Source organism: Amphichorda felina (assembly GCF_050947745.1).
Source record: "Amphichorda felina strain 45539 chromosome Unknown scaffold_4, whole genome shotgun sequence".
Lineage (NCBI taxonomy): Eukaryota > Fungi > Ascomycota > Sordariomycetes > Hypocreales > Bionectriaceae > Amphichorda > Amphichorda felina.
The window spans coordinates 2,950,322-2,967,200 of NW_028145046.1; the positions used below are offsets into that span (position 1 = coordinate 2,950,322).

The 16,879-nt window shown below is 52.7% G+C and overlaps 3 protein-coding genes and 1 non-coding gene across 4 annotated transcripts; 1 reads left to right on the forward strand and 3 right to left on the reverse strand.

Moving 5' to 3' along the window:
- Positions 1 to 1,839: 1,839 nt before the first annotated feature.
- TNA1 (major facilitator superfamily domain-containing protein) lies at positions 1,840 to 3,412 on the forward strand (the record flags this gene model as incomplete). The annotated part of the gene is made up of 2 exons (XM_083194161.1): positions 1,840 to 2,056; positions 2,118 to 3,412. 2 exons carry the CDS (start codon positions 1,840 to 1,842, stop codon positions 3,410 to 3,412), a joined length of 1,512 nt encoding a protein of 503 aa, XP_083051109.1.
- A 151-nt stretch (positions 3,413 to 3,563) lies between these two features.
- On the reverse strand, positions 3,564 to 4,397 carry ACO1O0_004728 (acyl-CoA N-acyltransferase; the record flags this gene model as incomplete). The annotated part of the gene is made up of 2 exons (XM_083194162.1): positions 3,564 to 3,735; positions 3,868 to 4,397. 2 exons carry the CDS (start codon positions 4,395 to 4,397, stop codon positions 3,564 to 3,566), a joined length of 702 nt encoding a protein of 233 aa, XP_083051110.1.
- A 550-nt stretch (positions 4,398 to 4,947) lies between these two features.
- Positions 4,948 to 6,048, reverse strand: ACO1O0_004729 (heme-containing dehydratase protein; the record flags this gene model as incomplete). The annotated part of the gene is made up of 1 exon (XM_083194163.1): positions 4,948 to 6,048. One exon carries the CDS (start codon positions 6,046 to 6,048, stop codon positions 4,948 to 4,950), a length of 1,101 nt encoding a protein of 366 aa, XP_083051111.1.
- Positions 6,049 to 6,903: 855 nt separating this feature from the next.
- Positions 6,904 to 6,990, reverse strand: ACO1O0_004730. Its single transcript has one exon. It is a non-coding gene; the product is annotated as a tRNA-Tyr (tRNA).
- Positions 6,991 to 16,879: the final 9,889 nt, after the last annotated feature.

The window sequence follows — 16,879 nt, forward strand, 5'->3', positions numbered from 1 at the left end:
GAGTTGACATTATGAAACGGACGTCGAATTTATTCCATTGTGGGTAAATGCTCTTTGAACGATTTCTTTTTTCCAGAAGCAGGATGATCGATCCATTACGAACGCGAAAGATGCTTGGGTATGAAGCACCGAGCCTGGGTGGGCGGCTCTCAAGGGACTAGGAGGATATAGGGATGGCTGGCCGCGAGTGAATGTCCTCAGGCTTTCGAAACCATGGGCAAAAAGCCACTTCGCGCTGGAAAGTTTCTAATTTTTATCCAAACCTTTGTCAGCCATTGTGCCTAAAATCTACTCATGTAAATTAGTTCATCCAGTTGGTGGCGGACCGCCGGGCGCGCCAAGACATTAGAGAGGTGCCTGTATGGGCAGCCCCACAGGGCAGAAGGAAGGGAGTCGTGTGGACAAACTCCAAGAGGCACCCGGGATTGAACAGAGGATGATACTGTTGTCGTTATTGAGTGAACGTTAGTTACCGTGTGGCTATCGTTGCCAATCATGCTCTTTCGCGAGAGCTGGAGCTACTCGAACGGTGAAGTAAAGTTGAAAGTGGTCAACATGAGGCTGAAGAGTCACGCATAGTCTAATTTGGCCAAGACGGGTTGACCCAGATACGTAAGCTGTGCGAGTATGGTCCGTACGGTAAATACGATAACCTCGGCCAGCATGCGCTGCTAGCCCCACGTGACTACCCTAGCCTTGAACTTTCTGGCCTTGGCCTACCCGGCCACAGCACTAACTGTTTTAAATGCCATGTAGGTGGTCTAGAAGGGAGTGATTGACTCATACCAAAGGAGAGCGAGCTAGGCTAACTTGCCTCCCGCTTTATGTAAGAAGCAGAAATAGTGCATGAATAAATTGACATTGTAATGCATAGTAGGTAGGTACTAAGTGTTTTGATATATTCCACTCCCGTTAACGGAGCAAAGGTGGACGAACCAGCATGGGTCCTTAGTAATAATGCTAGCGCTATTGACGCGGTCGAGCCTGTGCCGGTCCGGTTCGCTAACGGATGGTTTTAGGTTTTTAGGTTTTTATTTAATGTTTACGTATTGGTATCGGACCCGCTGGGGGCAACCGGCGCTCCCCGGGGACCTGAACTCTGGGGTATCTGGGGTTCGGCGGGTAGGGGGTTTCGGCTATGCAGCGTTATCCTTACCCGGCGAAAGCCGATGCCTCACTCGACAATCATTGTGCATATCGCTGCATTTCGTCAAGTGCTAGACTGTCAGCCACCGTGGCGTTGGTCGTGTCTTCGGTGCACCATCAGCCCGGGGCCGAGATCGGTGCCGAAGTGATGATAAAGGCAGGAACTAGGCGGCTCCACACAGACGGGTAGCCGTATCTGGCTAAGCGGCTCGGGGAATGCGGGGTAGGGAGGAGAGCTGAGTGGGGACCTGGCAGGATTATGGAGCAATAGCCCCAATGGCAAGGGCAGTCGCGATAGAATCAGGTGTTGTAAACGCCGATCCGCGGAGGCCTCGGGGATCATGGACGAATAGACGAATGCCCAGGCTCTCTCCCCCTTGTTGACTCCAACTTCTAGAATTTTTCTGCCCACCTCCTTCGTGCAAAGTAGGTGTTGGTGCAACTCGAAGCACTCTGTACTCCATACCAGGATGAAGTGAACCAATCAGCCGCCCTGCGCACGTCCCTGTCTCGGTCTTGTCGTGTCGGTCATCTCCTGCCCACCTTCCGATTCCCGACCGTGGTCGTACTGGCCTGTGCCCGTATAAAGACTGCAACCCCCCCTGTTGTATCCGCAAGTTGAGTTCTTCCAGTTTCCATCCCTGTTGCATCGAATACTACATCACGTCCCATCGCGCGACGCTGATGACCAAGATGGGTTTCGACAACAAGGACAAGAGCGACACGGACGCTGGCATCAGTGCCGACGAGTCCAAGGTTGCCCATGGCTCCAATGAGGTCGTCGTTGCTGACGGCATCAATGAGGCTGACGTCCAGTGCCCGGCGCACACCACCGAGGCGAAGCTTCTCTGGAAGATTGACACCCACGTCGTGCCCTTCCTCTGTATCATGTACCTACTGGCCTTCCTTGGTGAGCTTTCCTGCCCTCGCACTCGCAATCCGTGGCCGTCTAACAAACCCACCCCCTCCAGACCGTGTCAACATCTCCAATGCCAAGATCTTTGGCCTGGTGGAGGAGCTTGAGCTCGACGGCGACAAGTTCAATACTGCCCTCGTCATCTTCTTCGTCCCCTACATCCTTTGCGAGATCCCTTCCAACATGCTGCTCAAGAAGTTCCGCCCGTCTGTATGGCTCGCGATAAACATGTTTGGCTTCGGCCTGGTCACTCTGCTGCAGGGCCTGGTCCAGAACTACAGCGGCCTGCTGGCCACGCGCTTCTTCCTCGGCGTCTTCGAGACGGGCATGTTCCCTGGCGCCTTCTACCTCATTGGCATGTGGTACCGCCGCCACGAGGCCCAGCGCCGCTACTCCTTCTTCTTCAACAGCACCACCCTCGCCGGCGCCTTCGGTGGCCTCCTGGCCGCCGGTATTGGCAAGCTGGACGGTGTGCGCGGCTACCTGGGGTGGCGCTGGATCTTCATCATTGAGGGTGGCTTCACCGTCTTTGTCAGCTTCCTCCTCTACTTCCTGCTGCCCGACTTCCCCGAAGAGTCCAAGTGGCTCCAGCCGGACGAGAAGGAGTACGTCTCGGCGCGCCTGCGCCTAGACCAGGGTCCCGCGGGACGCCACCGCAGTATCAGCATGAAGGATGTCTGGAGCGTGCTCAAAGATCCCAAGGTCATTCTCGGCGGCTTCATGTACTTTGGCCTCATTGTCCCCGCGTACGGCTACGCCTACTTTGCCCCCGGCATCATCCAGGGCTACGGATACTCGCCTATCCAGACCCAGCTGCACAGCGTGCCGCCCTGGGCCGTCGCCTTTGGCTTCTCGATGGCGGTTGCCTTCCTATCGGACAGGATACGCCACCGCTTTGCATTCTGCATCATCGCCATCTGCATTGCCATCATCGGCTTCGGCATCCTCATTGCCGTGCACGACAACACCAAGCTGCAGTACGCGGCGCTCTTCCTCGTCGCGACGGGCGCCTACACGGCTATGCCCGTCATCGTGTGCTGGTTCAACATGAACCTCGGAGGACACCACCGCCGCGCCGTCGGCTCGGCCTGGCAGGTCGCCTTTGGCAACATTGGCGGCATCATCTCGTCGTTTGCCTTCCGCGCCGAGGACGCTCCCAAGTTCATCCCCGGCTACAGCATCTCCATCTCATTCACCGTCCTGAGCATCATTGCCTGCGTCATCTACGGCGTCGTCTGCTACATGGACAACAAGAAGCGCGACCGCGAGGTCGGCAACGAGCATGGGCTCACTGAGGAGGAGAAGACGGAGCTGGGAGACAAGTCGCCCGACTACCGGTACCTGTTGTAGCGCGGCTGTGCCGATGCTGGGGCGTTTTCTTTGGCGAAGGAGGAAGAAGTGGTGTACTCGATAATTAATGATTCCCAAACATATTACATATTATTCCCGACTTGGTGCCATGAGCAGTTCTGTGTGTAGCATACCCCCCCTCCCTTTCTGTCTATTTTCCAGCCTCCCTGCACTCTCGGAGCCCACGCTTCTGTCGTCCCTCGTCGTCAAAATTGCTTGCATCGAGCCACACCTCAAACCCCTTCTTCACAACCGGCCATTCGTCTTCTGTGATGCTGAACCACGCCGTATCCCGCCACTTGCCTTTGCAGATGATGTGCTTCCTGCTGACTGTCAGCGCTTATTACCTCGGCCCCCCTTTTTTGCACTGCAGTGGCAATACATGTACGAGCACACATACACATAGGTGCAGCATAAGCAGGCATGGATTATGTTAGGGGAAGAGCTTCACTGACCTGAATACACCCTCGGGCACAAACCCCATCCTCTCCGCCGCCGTCAGGCTCGGCGTGTTGAGCGAGTTGGCCTTCCACTCGACGCGCGCGTACCCGAGGTCGTCGAACGCGTGGCGCAGCAGCAGGAAGGTGGTCTCGGTGGCGGCGCGCGTGCGCTGCAGGGACGTGCCGTAGACGATGGAGCCGATCTCGAGGCGGCGGTTCTCCGGGGAGATGTTGAGGTAGGAGACGAGGCCGTGGGCGGCGCCGTCGGCGTCGGCGGGGACGACGGCGTAGAACTGCCGGTTGGGCTCGACGGACCACTGGGATACGGAGGCTTCAAAGTCGGACTGGTCGGGGGGCGCGTAGAGCTGGAGGAAGGTCCACAGGTGGGCGTTGGGGGGGCCGGCGATGTTGGTGAAGAGGGAGTCGGAGTGGGAGGCGGAGAGGGGGAGGAGGGAGGTGTAGACGCCGGAGAGGGTGGAGGGAGGTGGATGGACGACGCTTCCCTCGGGGGCCGGGGGACCGGGGGGTGTGATGGTGATTCTCATCTTGTTGTGGTGAGTGTGATGCTGGTGTTGGTGGTGATGGGGGATGGTGATGCGTGTAAGTAGTGCGGTGGAGTTGAGGCTACGGAATTGGAGATGCGGGCTGGTTTTAATTTTGACAGCATTGGCACCGGGGCTCTTACATAGTAGTGCAAATAAAGCAACATGTTCATAGTGCTCCTAGGTGGGGCATCAACGCAAGTTAGTCGCGGTTGGTTGCCCATGAGCTTACGCGTAGTCTTGGCTCACCGTCTCACGCACGCAGGCTCAGCGTGGCAGCAGAGTGTTCCGATGGTGACGCAATTGCCCCTCCGTGTTTCAGCGCGCCGTCCGTGGTACATGGTATATATGGAGCACGAACATGCACAGGCCTATCGTTTGGTGACTCAGGAGAGGGTCTTAAAGTCTAAGTAAGATAGTGTGTAATGTGTTGTTTCTCTCGACAAAGATATGAGTGGCCAAGCCCCACTGCGTTAACTCTTAAGCTGTTAAGCATACCTATTTACATGCACTTCTGTCGCAGATGTGTCAATATGTCTGACAACCGCCTCCGTCAAGAGGCCTCATCCGGAGCCGCAAATTGCATCATGCCGGTTCCTCCAACGCAGTTCACGTACTCATATTTCGCCTCCCCCCTCTTTAGCACCACCACCTCATGCCACGTGCGAAACCGCCGCCCGTCCCCAAACGTCTTTGCATGCCTCATAGCCCCATTGTAGATGGCCAGGTGAGACTTGTGGCTCTTGGCCCACCCCTCCAGCTTGTCCAGGCTGGTGAAGAAGCCCGTCACACACGTCTCTTTCCGCTTTCCCCCGGTGGCCCCAGCGCTCCCGCTGCCCTCGGTGGTGTTGCGTAGGTACCGCAGCCCCCGGGCCCCCGAGTCGGCTGGGTTCTCCCACAGGTACCGCAGCCCAGCCTCCAGCGTGGGCTCGAGCTTGCGCTCGTACGCCTCCGACTCCTGCTCGTCGCAGTTCTCCCAGAACTGCCCGCTGCGGATGTGCACGAGGTTGTCGCCGTTGGACCCCACGAGGTGCTGCCCGAGGCCGCCGGTTGGTGCTGTGCCCGGGACGACTTCCTCAGCCCCCACGTCGGCACTGAAAAGATCGTGTGCGGCGTCGGGGATGCGGTCCCGGGCGGCGCCCCAGTATGCCGTCAGGGTGTGCGGCTCAGTGGTGGTGTTGGGCAGGCGGCCGACCCCGGGGAGGTAGTCTAGGCCAGTGTAGTTGGTCTCAATGCGAGATACGGGGATGGTAAAAACCTCGGACCAGATTCCAATGGATGAACGGCCGGGAGAGGGTAGGTCGGCGTAGATCTTGGCCAGCGACAGGCGGTCCATGGCAGACTTGTAGGTGCTCTCGTCGGTCCAGTAGCAGACCCAGATGTGGGACCCCGGGGCATCGTTCCCGTCAATGAGATGGAATTCCTCGACGACGGGATGATCATCCTGCGTGTCTCCCCCTATCCAGCTCTGCACGGATCGCACAGCCAGATCTGCGGCTGCTGTCGCATCATTTGTGTCGACGTGCCGTTGCACTCCAATGTAGGCCGCGCGTACATGCGTCAGGCCGGGTCCAAAGATGAGCTGCCATCGAGGCACAGGCGGTTGATGGCCGTCTGGCCTCTTGAGGGGGTATGTTCGTACTGGGCAAGACATGACCGGCGGCGAGCGGATGAGGTGTAAGAGGGGAGTTGGTTATCGATCCACCTAGATGCGGAGAGACGGGGATGATGCCGCCATCACCCCTGACGCGGATCTGGGGCCGATATATGCCGTCTTACTTACATACAGAATACGGGTAATAGCCGCTTTCGAGAACTCGAGTTGCAATTTGACGCCACCGATCCCCACATCCGACAGAATGCATTCAACTGCCTTGTTCGTAACAGTACATGGACGAGGTGGAGTGTAGATTTGTAAGCCCACATCTGCCAGATGTTCATTCACCAGGAGCCGCCGTATTCTATTGTACACGTGGCGTAGTTGCCATTGTCCCCTTTGCACAGGGCTGCAACGGAGGACTGCCAGTCTCAACCTTCTCTCTCATCTAGGGAGACAGCATGCGGAGAAGGGTGGGGGCGTCACTGAGGGAACTGGCCACGTCCTTCTTGTTCTTGCAGCCGTGCATCAACTCCAGCCACATGATGTCCTGTCCTAGACGGACTTGCTATCATCGCATCCGTTGCAGGTCTAGACTCCAGCCGCCGCTGCTGGTATCGTTGGTCAACTCAGAAGCGTGCGCGAGAAGGCGGTCGTATCCGTAGCATTTAATTTCAGGCAGTGGTAGGGATGATTTTGATTTGCCTCGCACTGCAGATACGAAGTGTAACAGAATATCACTTGTTGTTTCTCGACCTTGTCTGCATACCTTTAGGACTAGAATTAATATTGGTGGTGGCCTGAAGGGAACTTGTGATAACGTTGGGTGAGCGATTTGCCCTGCCCCACAATAGTAGCGCTCAATTCGGTTAGTTTTAGAATGAGCGAAAAAAAGGGCAAAAAAATAACAGATCTCAGCAGGCGGATTCGAACCGCCGACATCCAGATGTGCTTTTGCAATTACAGTCTGGCGCCATAAACCAACTAGACGATGCTGAGTGATCTATGCTGAGGGTCTCTCACAACTAGAATATAGCGGAACTCCAATGCGAACGAACTCGCCACGCAGTAGGATTCTGTTCATGCTAGGGGGGCAATGACGCGAGTTTGCCCCGCACCACAGTATTCGGCGCATGCCGCCTCAATCCTAACCAGAGCTGCGTCGCATATATATATACTCCTCACTCGTAGGTTTTTATCGTCCTTTGGAAGTGGATGTTGAAATGTTTGCCACGGGGCCAAATCCAGCAACATCACCGCCGTAGTGCAAGTGAATACCGAACTAAGTGCCCCAGTAGATCCCACGCAGTGCGCACACTACCCTAGGCATCAGTACTAACCGCCACCCATGTCACACAATAGGATGGTCTTTGCCATGGAAGGTGGATATCGGACCTTTATTCTCCGCTTGCGAGGCTTGAACTGTGGGAGTTCCTCGACCATGTGATTTACACTCGGACCCGTAGGCTCAAACACCAGGCATTTGTGGAGGCCATTAGGGCCCTGGTGTTCGAACTCGTCTAGTAGCTGTGTGATGTGATGGGGCCCTTCTGTGGGTGCGACTTGAGCGATGTGGTGCAAAATTTGCAGCTCGTTTGCTGATGATGAGATCTCGGAGACGAGGATCTTTATGGCGACATATCTATCCTGGCTTCAAGAAAATGAGTAAACGTGGATACCTAGGCAACGTAACTAATGGACTTACGTCAAGTCGCGGGCCAGCCAGACGGTGGAGTAGGTACCGAAGCCTCGTGATAGTATATGATTGCGGCTGCTCTATGAATAGATATATTCTACAAGCTCTCTGTGTTAGAGGCAGTTGTGTGGGTCAGCTGGTGGTCGTATTACAAGTATTTTATAGCCGGCTAAGGCGCCGTTCTAGCTCTGCCTCTTCCCTTTCCAACTCCCGAAGATTTAGAATTTGACGCTTTCTTTCCCTTAGCCGCTCTAGTTGCTCATTCAGAGAAGCTCTCTGTGCCGCTGGATCTGGTGAAGGCCAGGCAGCGGAAAGGTCCTCTGTATAACCCGACATCCTCGCAGATGCCGAGGATACTAGTGATTCCCGTGGTTCGGATACGATGTAGGAAGAGCGAGTTGGGGACCATTGATCCTGCGAGCTATTTGGGTGCGCAACAAGTATAGGCGATTGCTCGCGGCCCGGGTCGTCTCTGCCCGAAATGTCGTCCCTGCCCGGAATGCCGTCTCTTCTCGATACGTTGTTTGATAGATGAGCATCCTGATAATCCGCGCCCTCAAGTTTTACCGGTAATAATCCAAGGGCACCGTGTCCATGTCCTGTGCTTGCCTCATCGCTAGGCAGTTCAACAGGATGATGGAAGCTTTCTGTAACTGTCGTAGAGCCAGTCGCATCGGCTGGTTGGCTCTTACCCGTACCATGCAGTTCAAACTTGCCGCCCTCCTCCAGCTCTGGCATATCAGGGCGATGTGAATGGACGGCTGTATCTTGTTGAAGGGGCCGCCTTGCGCGCCGCCTTCTCCACAAGAAGAATAGAATGCCTAGGATTACCAGAGCGCCCACGCCCACGCCTACTCCAATCCCCGCTTTAGCGCCAGTAGATAGCCCTTGGCTAGTAGGACTGGAAGTGCTAGAACTGATAGCGGATGGTATTATATCTGTGGTCGTAGGGCTGGGCGCCAATGTGCTTGGATCCGTGTGGGTGGTATCCGTGTCGGATGGGCTTGGATCCGAGGCATCTGTATGTGTCGGCGATGTGCTTTCACTGATCGCTGTAGGGCTTGGGGAAGTCGTGACAGGCGATGTCGCCGTTGCCCTTGAGCAGGTATCCTCGAGGTCTTTCCGTGCGGCGTCTGGGATTGTGTACAGCGGTCAATCAATCACGGTTCCACGAGCTTTACGAATAAATCATGCAACAACATACCGTTCTCTCCCTCGTCGCAATTGTTTCCATCCAAGCATGCAGCATATGTTGGTAAAATAAAGTGCATAAAGCCGCAACCGCACTGGACTATGCCCTCATTAGAGTGACCTTGATCTTCAGCATCGCCATTGCATTCTTGGTTGAGTTTCTGTTCAAATTGGAGGTTGCAGAGCTCCGCGCATCGTGGGTGGTCTTTTTGGAAGAAGGACATAGTGAAGAGCTCTTCCGTCCTGGGGTGGCATTTGCGGAAGCGATGAGTGACTCGTAGCCTGTGAAGAAGTCGGCGCCGCAGAGGACATCCAGACGGGCCAGGTGTGATTGCGGAGCTCCGAGGTTTTAAGAATTCATCTCCTTCAAGGGCGTTGATATCCGGTAAGGATCAATACAAACTATCGAGAACCAACATGCATGCGTCGTGTACCCGTGACCAATCGTCAAGTAGAATCACAACCAACATGCATACCTGGTGGACACCTCCCATGTCATGGCTAATCTCCTCAAACGAAAAAGACCATGACCCAGTCGGGTTGTGCGGAGTATCTGACCTGAAGCTGCATTAGATGAAAAAAACCTTTCCGATCATTTAAAGGTCGATCAACAATCATGATTTCATCTCGTTTACAATTGTTCGAGCGCCGTGATGGTGGGGTGGGAGGAGCGGAGGTGATCATGTCTATAATGGAGATGCCTCACTCAAGGGGTTTCGAGTGTACATGTACCTAGTTATTAAAACCAAACGCACACTGAGCGGAATTAAAAAGTCCATGCCAATATATGCAGTAGTTAAGCACAAGAGTGCGGAGCAGGGCGTATATAAATGGCGTTCTAATAACTTATTAGAATAAAACGCAGCCGCACAGGATATGGGAACCTGCATAGGGACAGAGGGAAGTTTCGTACTGTCACTCCGCCCAATAAAGACTAGCCACCCCCATTTATCTCGGTAGACATAGCCCACTGGCACTTATAGTGCACTACCTCTCTGGAAACGCTGATGCTTTGTCTGCACCTAATGAGTAATCAGGGGCGCTACAATGGATCCCTAGGCATATATCAATGGAATTGTGTCCTCCACATAGCATCCAACTACTGATGATTGCAAATGATTACCACTCTACCATAACTCTGACGGATGTTCCTTGCAATATGCCCCAGATTTGAATAGCACTGACCTATTCAACAGAGCATTCGGAGTTACTATATATTCGAAGCTTGCCTGACAGATAGAGTTCATCCCCATCGTGCTTAAATAACAGAGCGCCTGCATGCCCTTCAATAGACGATCTCCTAGAATTTGATAAATGAAGATGATGATCGATTAGCTAAAGGCCCCTCACCTTATCATTCGATGAATAAGTGATTTGATGAGCATTGAAAGGAACCCAAGCTGCCAGCACCGCCCGACTGGACCGTTTATCATCCAGACGGTGAATCTTTGTTTGGGCAGTGGGAGATGTATCTCCGAATTGACTTGCCTAGCTCTCTGCTGCGTATGTTGCCGAGGTGGATGCTGTTCCTGAGCGGTTATTGCCATCGAAGTCATCTTGCGCGAGCTGCTCTTGCCTGGGGTTGACCTTCTCCTGAAAGTTGTTCTGGGAGCTAATTCCATTCGGGTAGAAAGAGCCCGTGATATATCCTGCAAGGTATATGATCTCTGCGGGTGCTGGCTTTGACACTTCAAGGATACCCGCCCCCCCAGCGTCCAGATACGAGTTGCAGCTCCCATGAGCAAAAACATCTGGCAGAGGAGATAACATGGCCAGGAACAATTTAAGGTAGCTAGAATCAAGACCGAGCAGCATAGTAGCTTGTTCCTTGGTTCGAATCCGAAAGTCGTTCGCAGCGATATTTTCATACGTAGTCGTCGCTATCAACGAGGCCCAGAAAGACTGCCTGACAAAAAGGCCTGGCAGCACCGAGGCGGCAATAATTAAGGCCGTCTCCGTGTTGCCGATTTTGGCGGAGGGGAACAGACCTATTACCACTGCGATTCCCGCGTTAGTCGCGTTGAGATTTAACATAGCCAGTCCTCGCCCGGCTACTGGTCTCAGATGGGCAGATATTTCCACTCCAATAACGTAAATATTCCTCGCATATCTGCCCTTATGCGTATTATAGAAGAAGTCGTTAAAGACGGCGGCTGGCCCTCCTGTAAAATAGACCTTGCTGCCCGCAAATAATCCATAGAAGCCGACACAGAGCAGGTGTACGTGGATATTCAATGAGTCCTGAAATATTCATAGCAGTAGCACCTGGTACTTCCAAGCGGATATAAATCTGGCCGTGCTTGAAATTTTGGGGCTGCAGTCCTTCGTACGCTTCAAGGGCGCGTCTATGGGCGTCTTCGTCGCGTGGATTCTTGATACTAGCAAGCTCCAAATTTCCCATCATGGAAGCATTAAGGATGATACAATCGGCGTACGCTTTTGTGAGACAGTTAGTTGCCCCCTCGGAAACATGGAAATCAAACCCAATAGCAGACAAGATCAGCTCAAAATTGGGACCGAGACTTGAGACAGTAACAAAGCCAGCCAGTTGCCTCTTTATAGAAGGTTACCGTGGAGCAGTATAGGGACAAAACGAGTGACAATGCTGTAATGGCTTCGATACGCTGTGAGTAGGATGTGCCTTGCATAACTGTCCTCGGAGTCGTACGCCAGGGCGTCATCAGAGAGATCAAGTGTAATTTGCTCCTGAATGATTTTATCAATATTAGGAGGCCGGAAGATTGTCTTCACGAAGTTATTATAGGTTACTGGGCCCATGGTAGGTCTTTGTTGAACAACGCTAGACCTGGAAGATGCTGTGTGAGATGTCACATATTTCACATTAGAGGAAAAATTGTTGTTTTAGATATTTTGGATACTTTCACGGTATCTTGCTACATATATTAACATCATAATGAGTAAGTAGTTGAAGGTGAGCGCCATGGTGAACATTATGCGGACATCACATCATAAGTTGAAGGTGTGGCTAACATCTAATTATTGCCCTAATTTCTCGCCTAAATACATCGATCTCGTTTTGGAGCATCTAGCCCTGTTGTGAGTTGTGAGGGTGGTTGAAATATGTGTTCTAATAGTGATTGTCTATGACAGCGGTGTCGTAGTATTAAGATATTAGCTGTCCATTTATATTCACTTAGTATTATATACTAGTGCCCGGTGGGAAACGACTATGTACCTGTTGCTTCGGTAATTTACCCGTCGCGTTGTAGATAAAAAATTATAGCTCGCTAATACGTCGCTCCAAATTGGCCTCCTCTCTCTCTAACTCCTGCAGGTCTAGAATTCGACGCTTTCTTTCTCTTAGCCGCTCTAGCTGCTCATTCAGCGAAGCCCTCTGTGCTAATGGATCTGGTGAGGACCTGCTAGGTGAAGGCCTCTCCCCATAGTCCGAGTCTCTCCCAGCTGGTGAGGATACCAGTGATTCCCGTAGCTCGGAAACAACGTATGAAGAACGAGTAGGTGACCACTGATCCTGAGAGCTGTGTGCCCGTGATACAAGTATAGGCGTTTGTTTGCGGTCCTGGATGTCTGAGTCCGCCATGGTGTTTGGATGGTGCGCATCCCCATGGTCTGCACCCGCAAGTTCGGCCGGCAATCCAAGTGCAATATTCCCATTCTCCTTGTTTATCCCATAGCTATCTAGCTCTGTAGGGAGGCTCTTGGTCATGGTCGTGGAGCCGACCATATCTGAGGCACTCTTACTCGTGCCATGCAGCTCAAACTTGCCGCCTTCCTCGAGCTCCGCCATATCAGGGCGAGGCACACTGGGAGCTGCTTTTCCGCGAGAGCCTCCGTCGGCGCCTGCTCTCGCTCCTCGTCTTCTCCAAAAGAACAATAGAATGCCCAAGATGACCAGGACAACCACGCCCACGCCGGCCCCTATACCGGCCTTGGCGCCGGTGGAGAGGCCATGGCTGGTACTGGGGCTCGAAGTTCCTGTGTTGTTCGCGGACGGTTCTGAGGCTGAGGCGATGGTACTCGTTACGGGGGGTTTCTCCGAATCTGCTTTGGGCGTTGTCCTGGTAATGAATGAGGTTGAATCTGGTCCTATTATATCGACAACGGAGGAGGTTATATCTGATATGGTTGTCATAAGGACATCGGACGTGTCTGAATCTGGGGTGGTTGTATCCGTGGGTGGTGGGAGATCCACGTAAGTTGTCAAGGTAACAGTGGTATATATGTCATCATCAGAGGACGTGGGGATGGACGATCCATCCTCTATGCATTCATCCCGGAGGCCCTCCGTTGCGAATTCTAGAAATGTGCACACTGATCAGCTGCCGTCTCACGAGGCTGACGTGTGAACCATGTCCCAACATACCTTTATCTTCCTCGTGGCAACCTTCATCATCCATGCATTCGTGAAGTGCGTCTATAAGTGAATCCAGATCGCTGCAGGAGCATGGTATGGGGTCACCACCCCTCGCAGAATCGAGGCCACATCGTGAAGCGAAGGCTTTTTCGCTTACGTCGGCACATTGTCTCGCGCATGACGCAAGGCCACCCCGGAGGAATGTAGACATTGTGAAGGGCGCTTCCGTTCTGGGGAGGCGTTTGAGGAAGCGATGAGGAGCCGAGGGCCTGTGGAGAAGTTGGACATCCCTCCGCCCTCGAGGCTGGTGCCGTAATAGAGAATATCCGGACACGAGTGAGGCTGGGAGCTCCCAGGTTTTGAGGATTCCCCTCTTTCCAATTTCAACAGCATCTTACCCGGCAGGATCAATATCAACAACCAACATGATATTGTGAGCAACCAACATGTTCTGCAGTGTGACCAATCACCAAGCAGCATGCCGACCAACATGCATATCTAGTGAACATCTGATATGTTCTGGGCAAACCCCTCGATCGAAAAGGATTTTGGCGTGCATGTCGTGATGTATATAGTATTCAACTTGAAGCTCTCGGTGTTGCAAGAACATCGTGTTTCCCGTCTTTCGGCATGGTGATTCACGGTCTTAGCCTGCTCGTCCCGGGCCCGGATTCCCGGCAGTGGGCGGGGTCAGCGGGCATCTGGGGATTCCGGATATCCGGATCTGCTTTTGCGGAACGGAACGGGACGCGTGCCAAGATCCCCAGACCCCTACCTACCTGACCATCACGCCAGGACCATACTCAATGGCCAAGACATTTCTGCGCTAGGTCTGCGGCGCGCTGGCGACTAGATGTTGGTTGTTCATTGAGCCGAAAAATGGCTGGAGCCCGAGGTTACAAGTAATATTGTGCGTACCCCCACTGTATAGTCTACGAGTATAACGTTTCCATTAGATCTCTCTTGCCTTGGGAAAACCCATCTCCTGAGGAGTAACATCGGCAATCTAGGCTCCCACCATACCCGAGGCCTGATGATTATCCCGCAGTGTACCATCCCGTCGTCTACTCAGCCCTGATTTCCGCCGTGACACTGGTGCGAGAGATATTTCCGGCCGACTAGTCCCTACATAGTGGCTGAATCACCTAGACACAGTATGTGCATATATGCTGTGAAGTTTTGACACAAAAGTTACCTCCATATTCGATTAGAGGCAGCGTATTTCTCTAGCTATATCGTAGCCTAGCCCAATTATCACTATCGGGGATCCACATCGATCATCAGCGCTCGAATGACAGATATCTCTATTTGAGGCTGTTCGTCGCACCATCGAAAGAGACCAATTCACACCCTGGACTAGGCTGAATGAACTGGAAGACCATTAGGAGGTAGATAAGAGTAATAGTGAAGTTGAACGCGTAGCTATTAGCTGGTCAGTCCCGGTTACTTATCTATGCACTCAATTCCTGCTAGCCGTATAGACTCTACTCGTGTGCAAAGTTACTCTTAGCCTCCTAGATAGATCTGGACAGGGGGCTATCCCGGATTACTCGTATATTGTCGAGTAGGCGGTGAAGGAATCAAGAGTGTGGCGGAAGTTTTTAAGGGCCATGTACGGATACTCAATGATAGGTGCACGAGGAACTAGCCATCTCTGTTTCAACCCACTCCACAACATCTCTAGTGGCGAGGTAGATCTCGGATCTAGTCCGTGGGATATAAACCACTGTCGTCTGTAGAGACCGAGAGCCTCTGAGCAGGAGGGATATCTCATCAGGATCTGCGCTCTCTTGCGTAGGTCTTGAGGTTGCCTGTGAGTAATTTTGCGATTGATCGCCCACTGCGTGACCGAGGGTATGTGGACCTCTTTTTCAAGTCAGACATTGATGAAGAGTTTTATACAAAGTTGGGTGCCGGGTAGGCTACGGTTGGCCAGGCTTATTCTGTCTGCAGGGCTATTTCTCAGGACGTCATACCAGTTTGCGGCATGGCCAGTGGGGTTGGCTAACCGCTCATCTGTTCCTGAGCATCCCGCATTAACACGATTCAATGGCCACGTTGACCGTGAAGGCGCTGTTCACCGCCAATTAAGAGTATTTTCTGATTGGGTGTTACTAGTGGTTGATACTTGGTTGGGTATACATGCATTGGGCACAGGCATGGTCCTCCAGTAAGATATTTATTGACAACACGCTACCTCTCACAACAAGTTTACATTGCTCCGTTCCGCACGCCTCAAGGGGAATTTACAATCAAAGTATTTGTCCAGCATCAGAACTAGGGCGGAGGCACACTAATTTAACACCCTATGAAATGAAGCCCGTTTCAATGAGTGCGTGAGTACCACGCCATCCACGTGCCTCTGATTGGAAAAAGGCTAAGCATCATCCAGTGCCGCAACGTCCAAACCATTCCGCTTCCTCCTTGGGCCAGATAGAAAAGAGTTTACGATACACTCTGCCCTTGTTGCGCGTCAATCTCCTGTTCTCGATGCTCTGGTAAACGGAAGATTTACGGAAGCGGTTGACTACTCTGTGGTGTGGGACGATATTGATGAACGGACCTTTACAAGCTTCTGGCAGTATGTCTACACTGGAGACTACGATGCTCCAGAGGAGCTCATGACAACAGGCGCCATATCCAATGGCGCAGGCATCCAAGAGGAAGCTGAGGTGGACAACCAGAGTTCACCGGATGAGGTTGACGCACAACCTGAAGAGCCTGAGCGGGTTGTTTATGAGGACCAACCTACACTTGTTTATGAGGAAAAACCTGCACTTGACGGCTGGACTCGCCCCGACCAAAACTTGAGAAAAAAGAAGAAGAAGAAGAAGGCAAAACAAGTCATGTTATGGAAACAATTCCAGTCCGCCTGGAAGCAAGACTTTTCTAGCTACCGCCGAGAAGCCCAGCAGATGTTGGAGCCAAAGAGTCACGGAGACATATTCATCCATCACTCCAAGGTCTATATCCTGGCGGACCGCTATTATGTCGATCGACTGATGAGTCTCTCTCTCTCTAAGCTTCACCAGGCTTTAACAGAGTTCACCTTATCCGAAACCAGACTCGACGACATTACAGCACTGTTGCGGTTTTGCTACGCAGAGTCGATACCAGAAAAGCTGAGACAGCTCACAGCCCAGTATGTTGCTTGTCACGTTGAGCAATTATGGAAAAGCGACAAGTTCCAAGAGCTCTTGGAGGAGTATGGGAGTTTGTCGCGGGCTCTCATAGGGTCTATGCTATTTAGATTAGATTGATGAATGTTCTGTATTTCACATTCAGTGGGAGGTACTGGCGCTTCAGGTGGTGTCGAGGGGAAGTGGGCGCAAGGCAGGAATAGATTACATGGCACAGGAGGACCTAGAAGGAATGATATACAGACCTGTAAACTCACAAATGCGAACGCCGCTACTGCCCTTGTACGTTTTTTGCAGATCGGCCATCAGGATCGGTATGCACATGCTATCGAACCTAATAGCATGGGCCCCTATCAGAAGGAAGAGTGCCGTAGACTAGCCCTTGAGGAGGCGAGATTGAAGACATGTCTTTTCATCTGTTTAGACTCCCTGCTCACATGCGAGTGCTGTACTATTTACTGTGTTTTGGTCCGAGGTACATCGGGGTACGGGCTGAGTGGAGATTTATTGCCCGAGTAACGATTT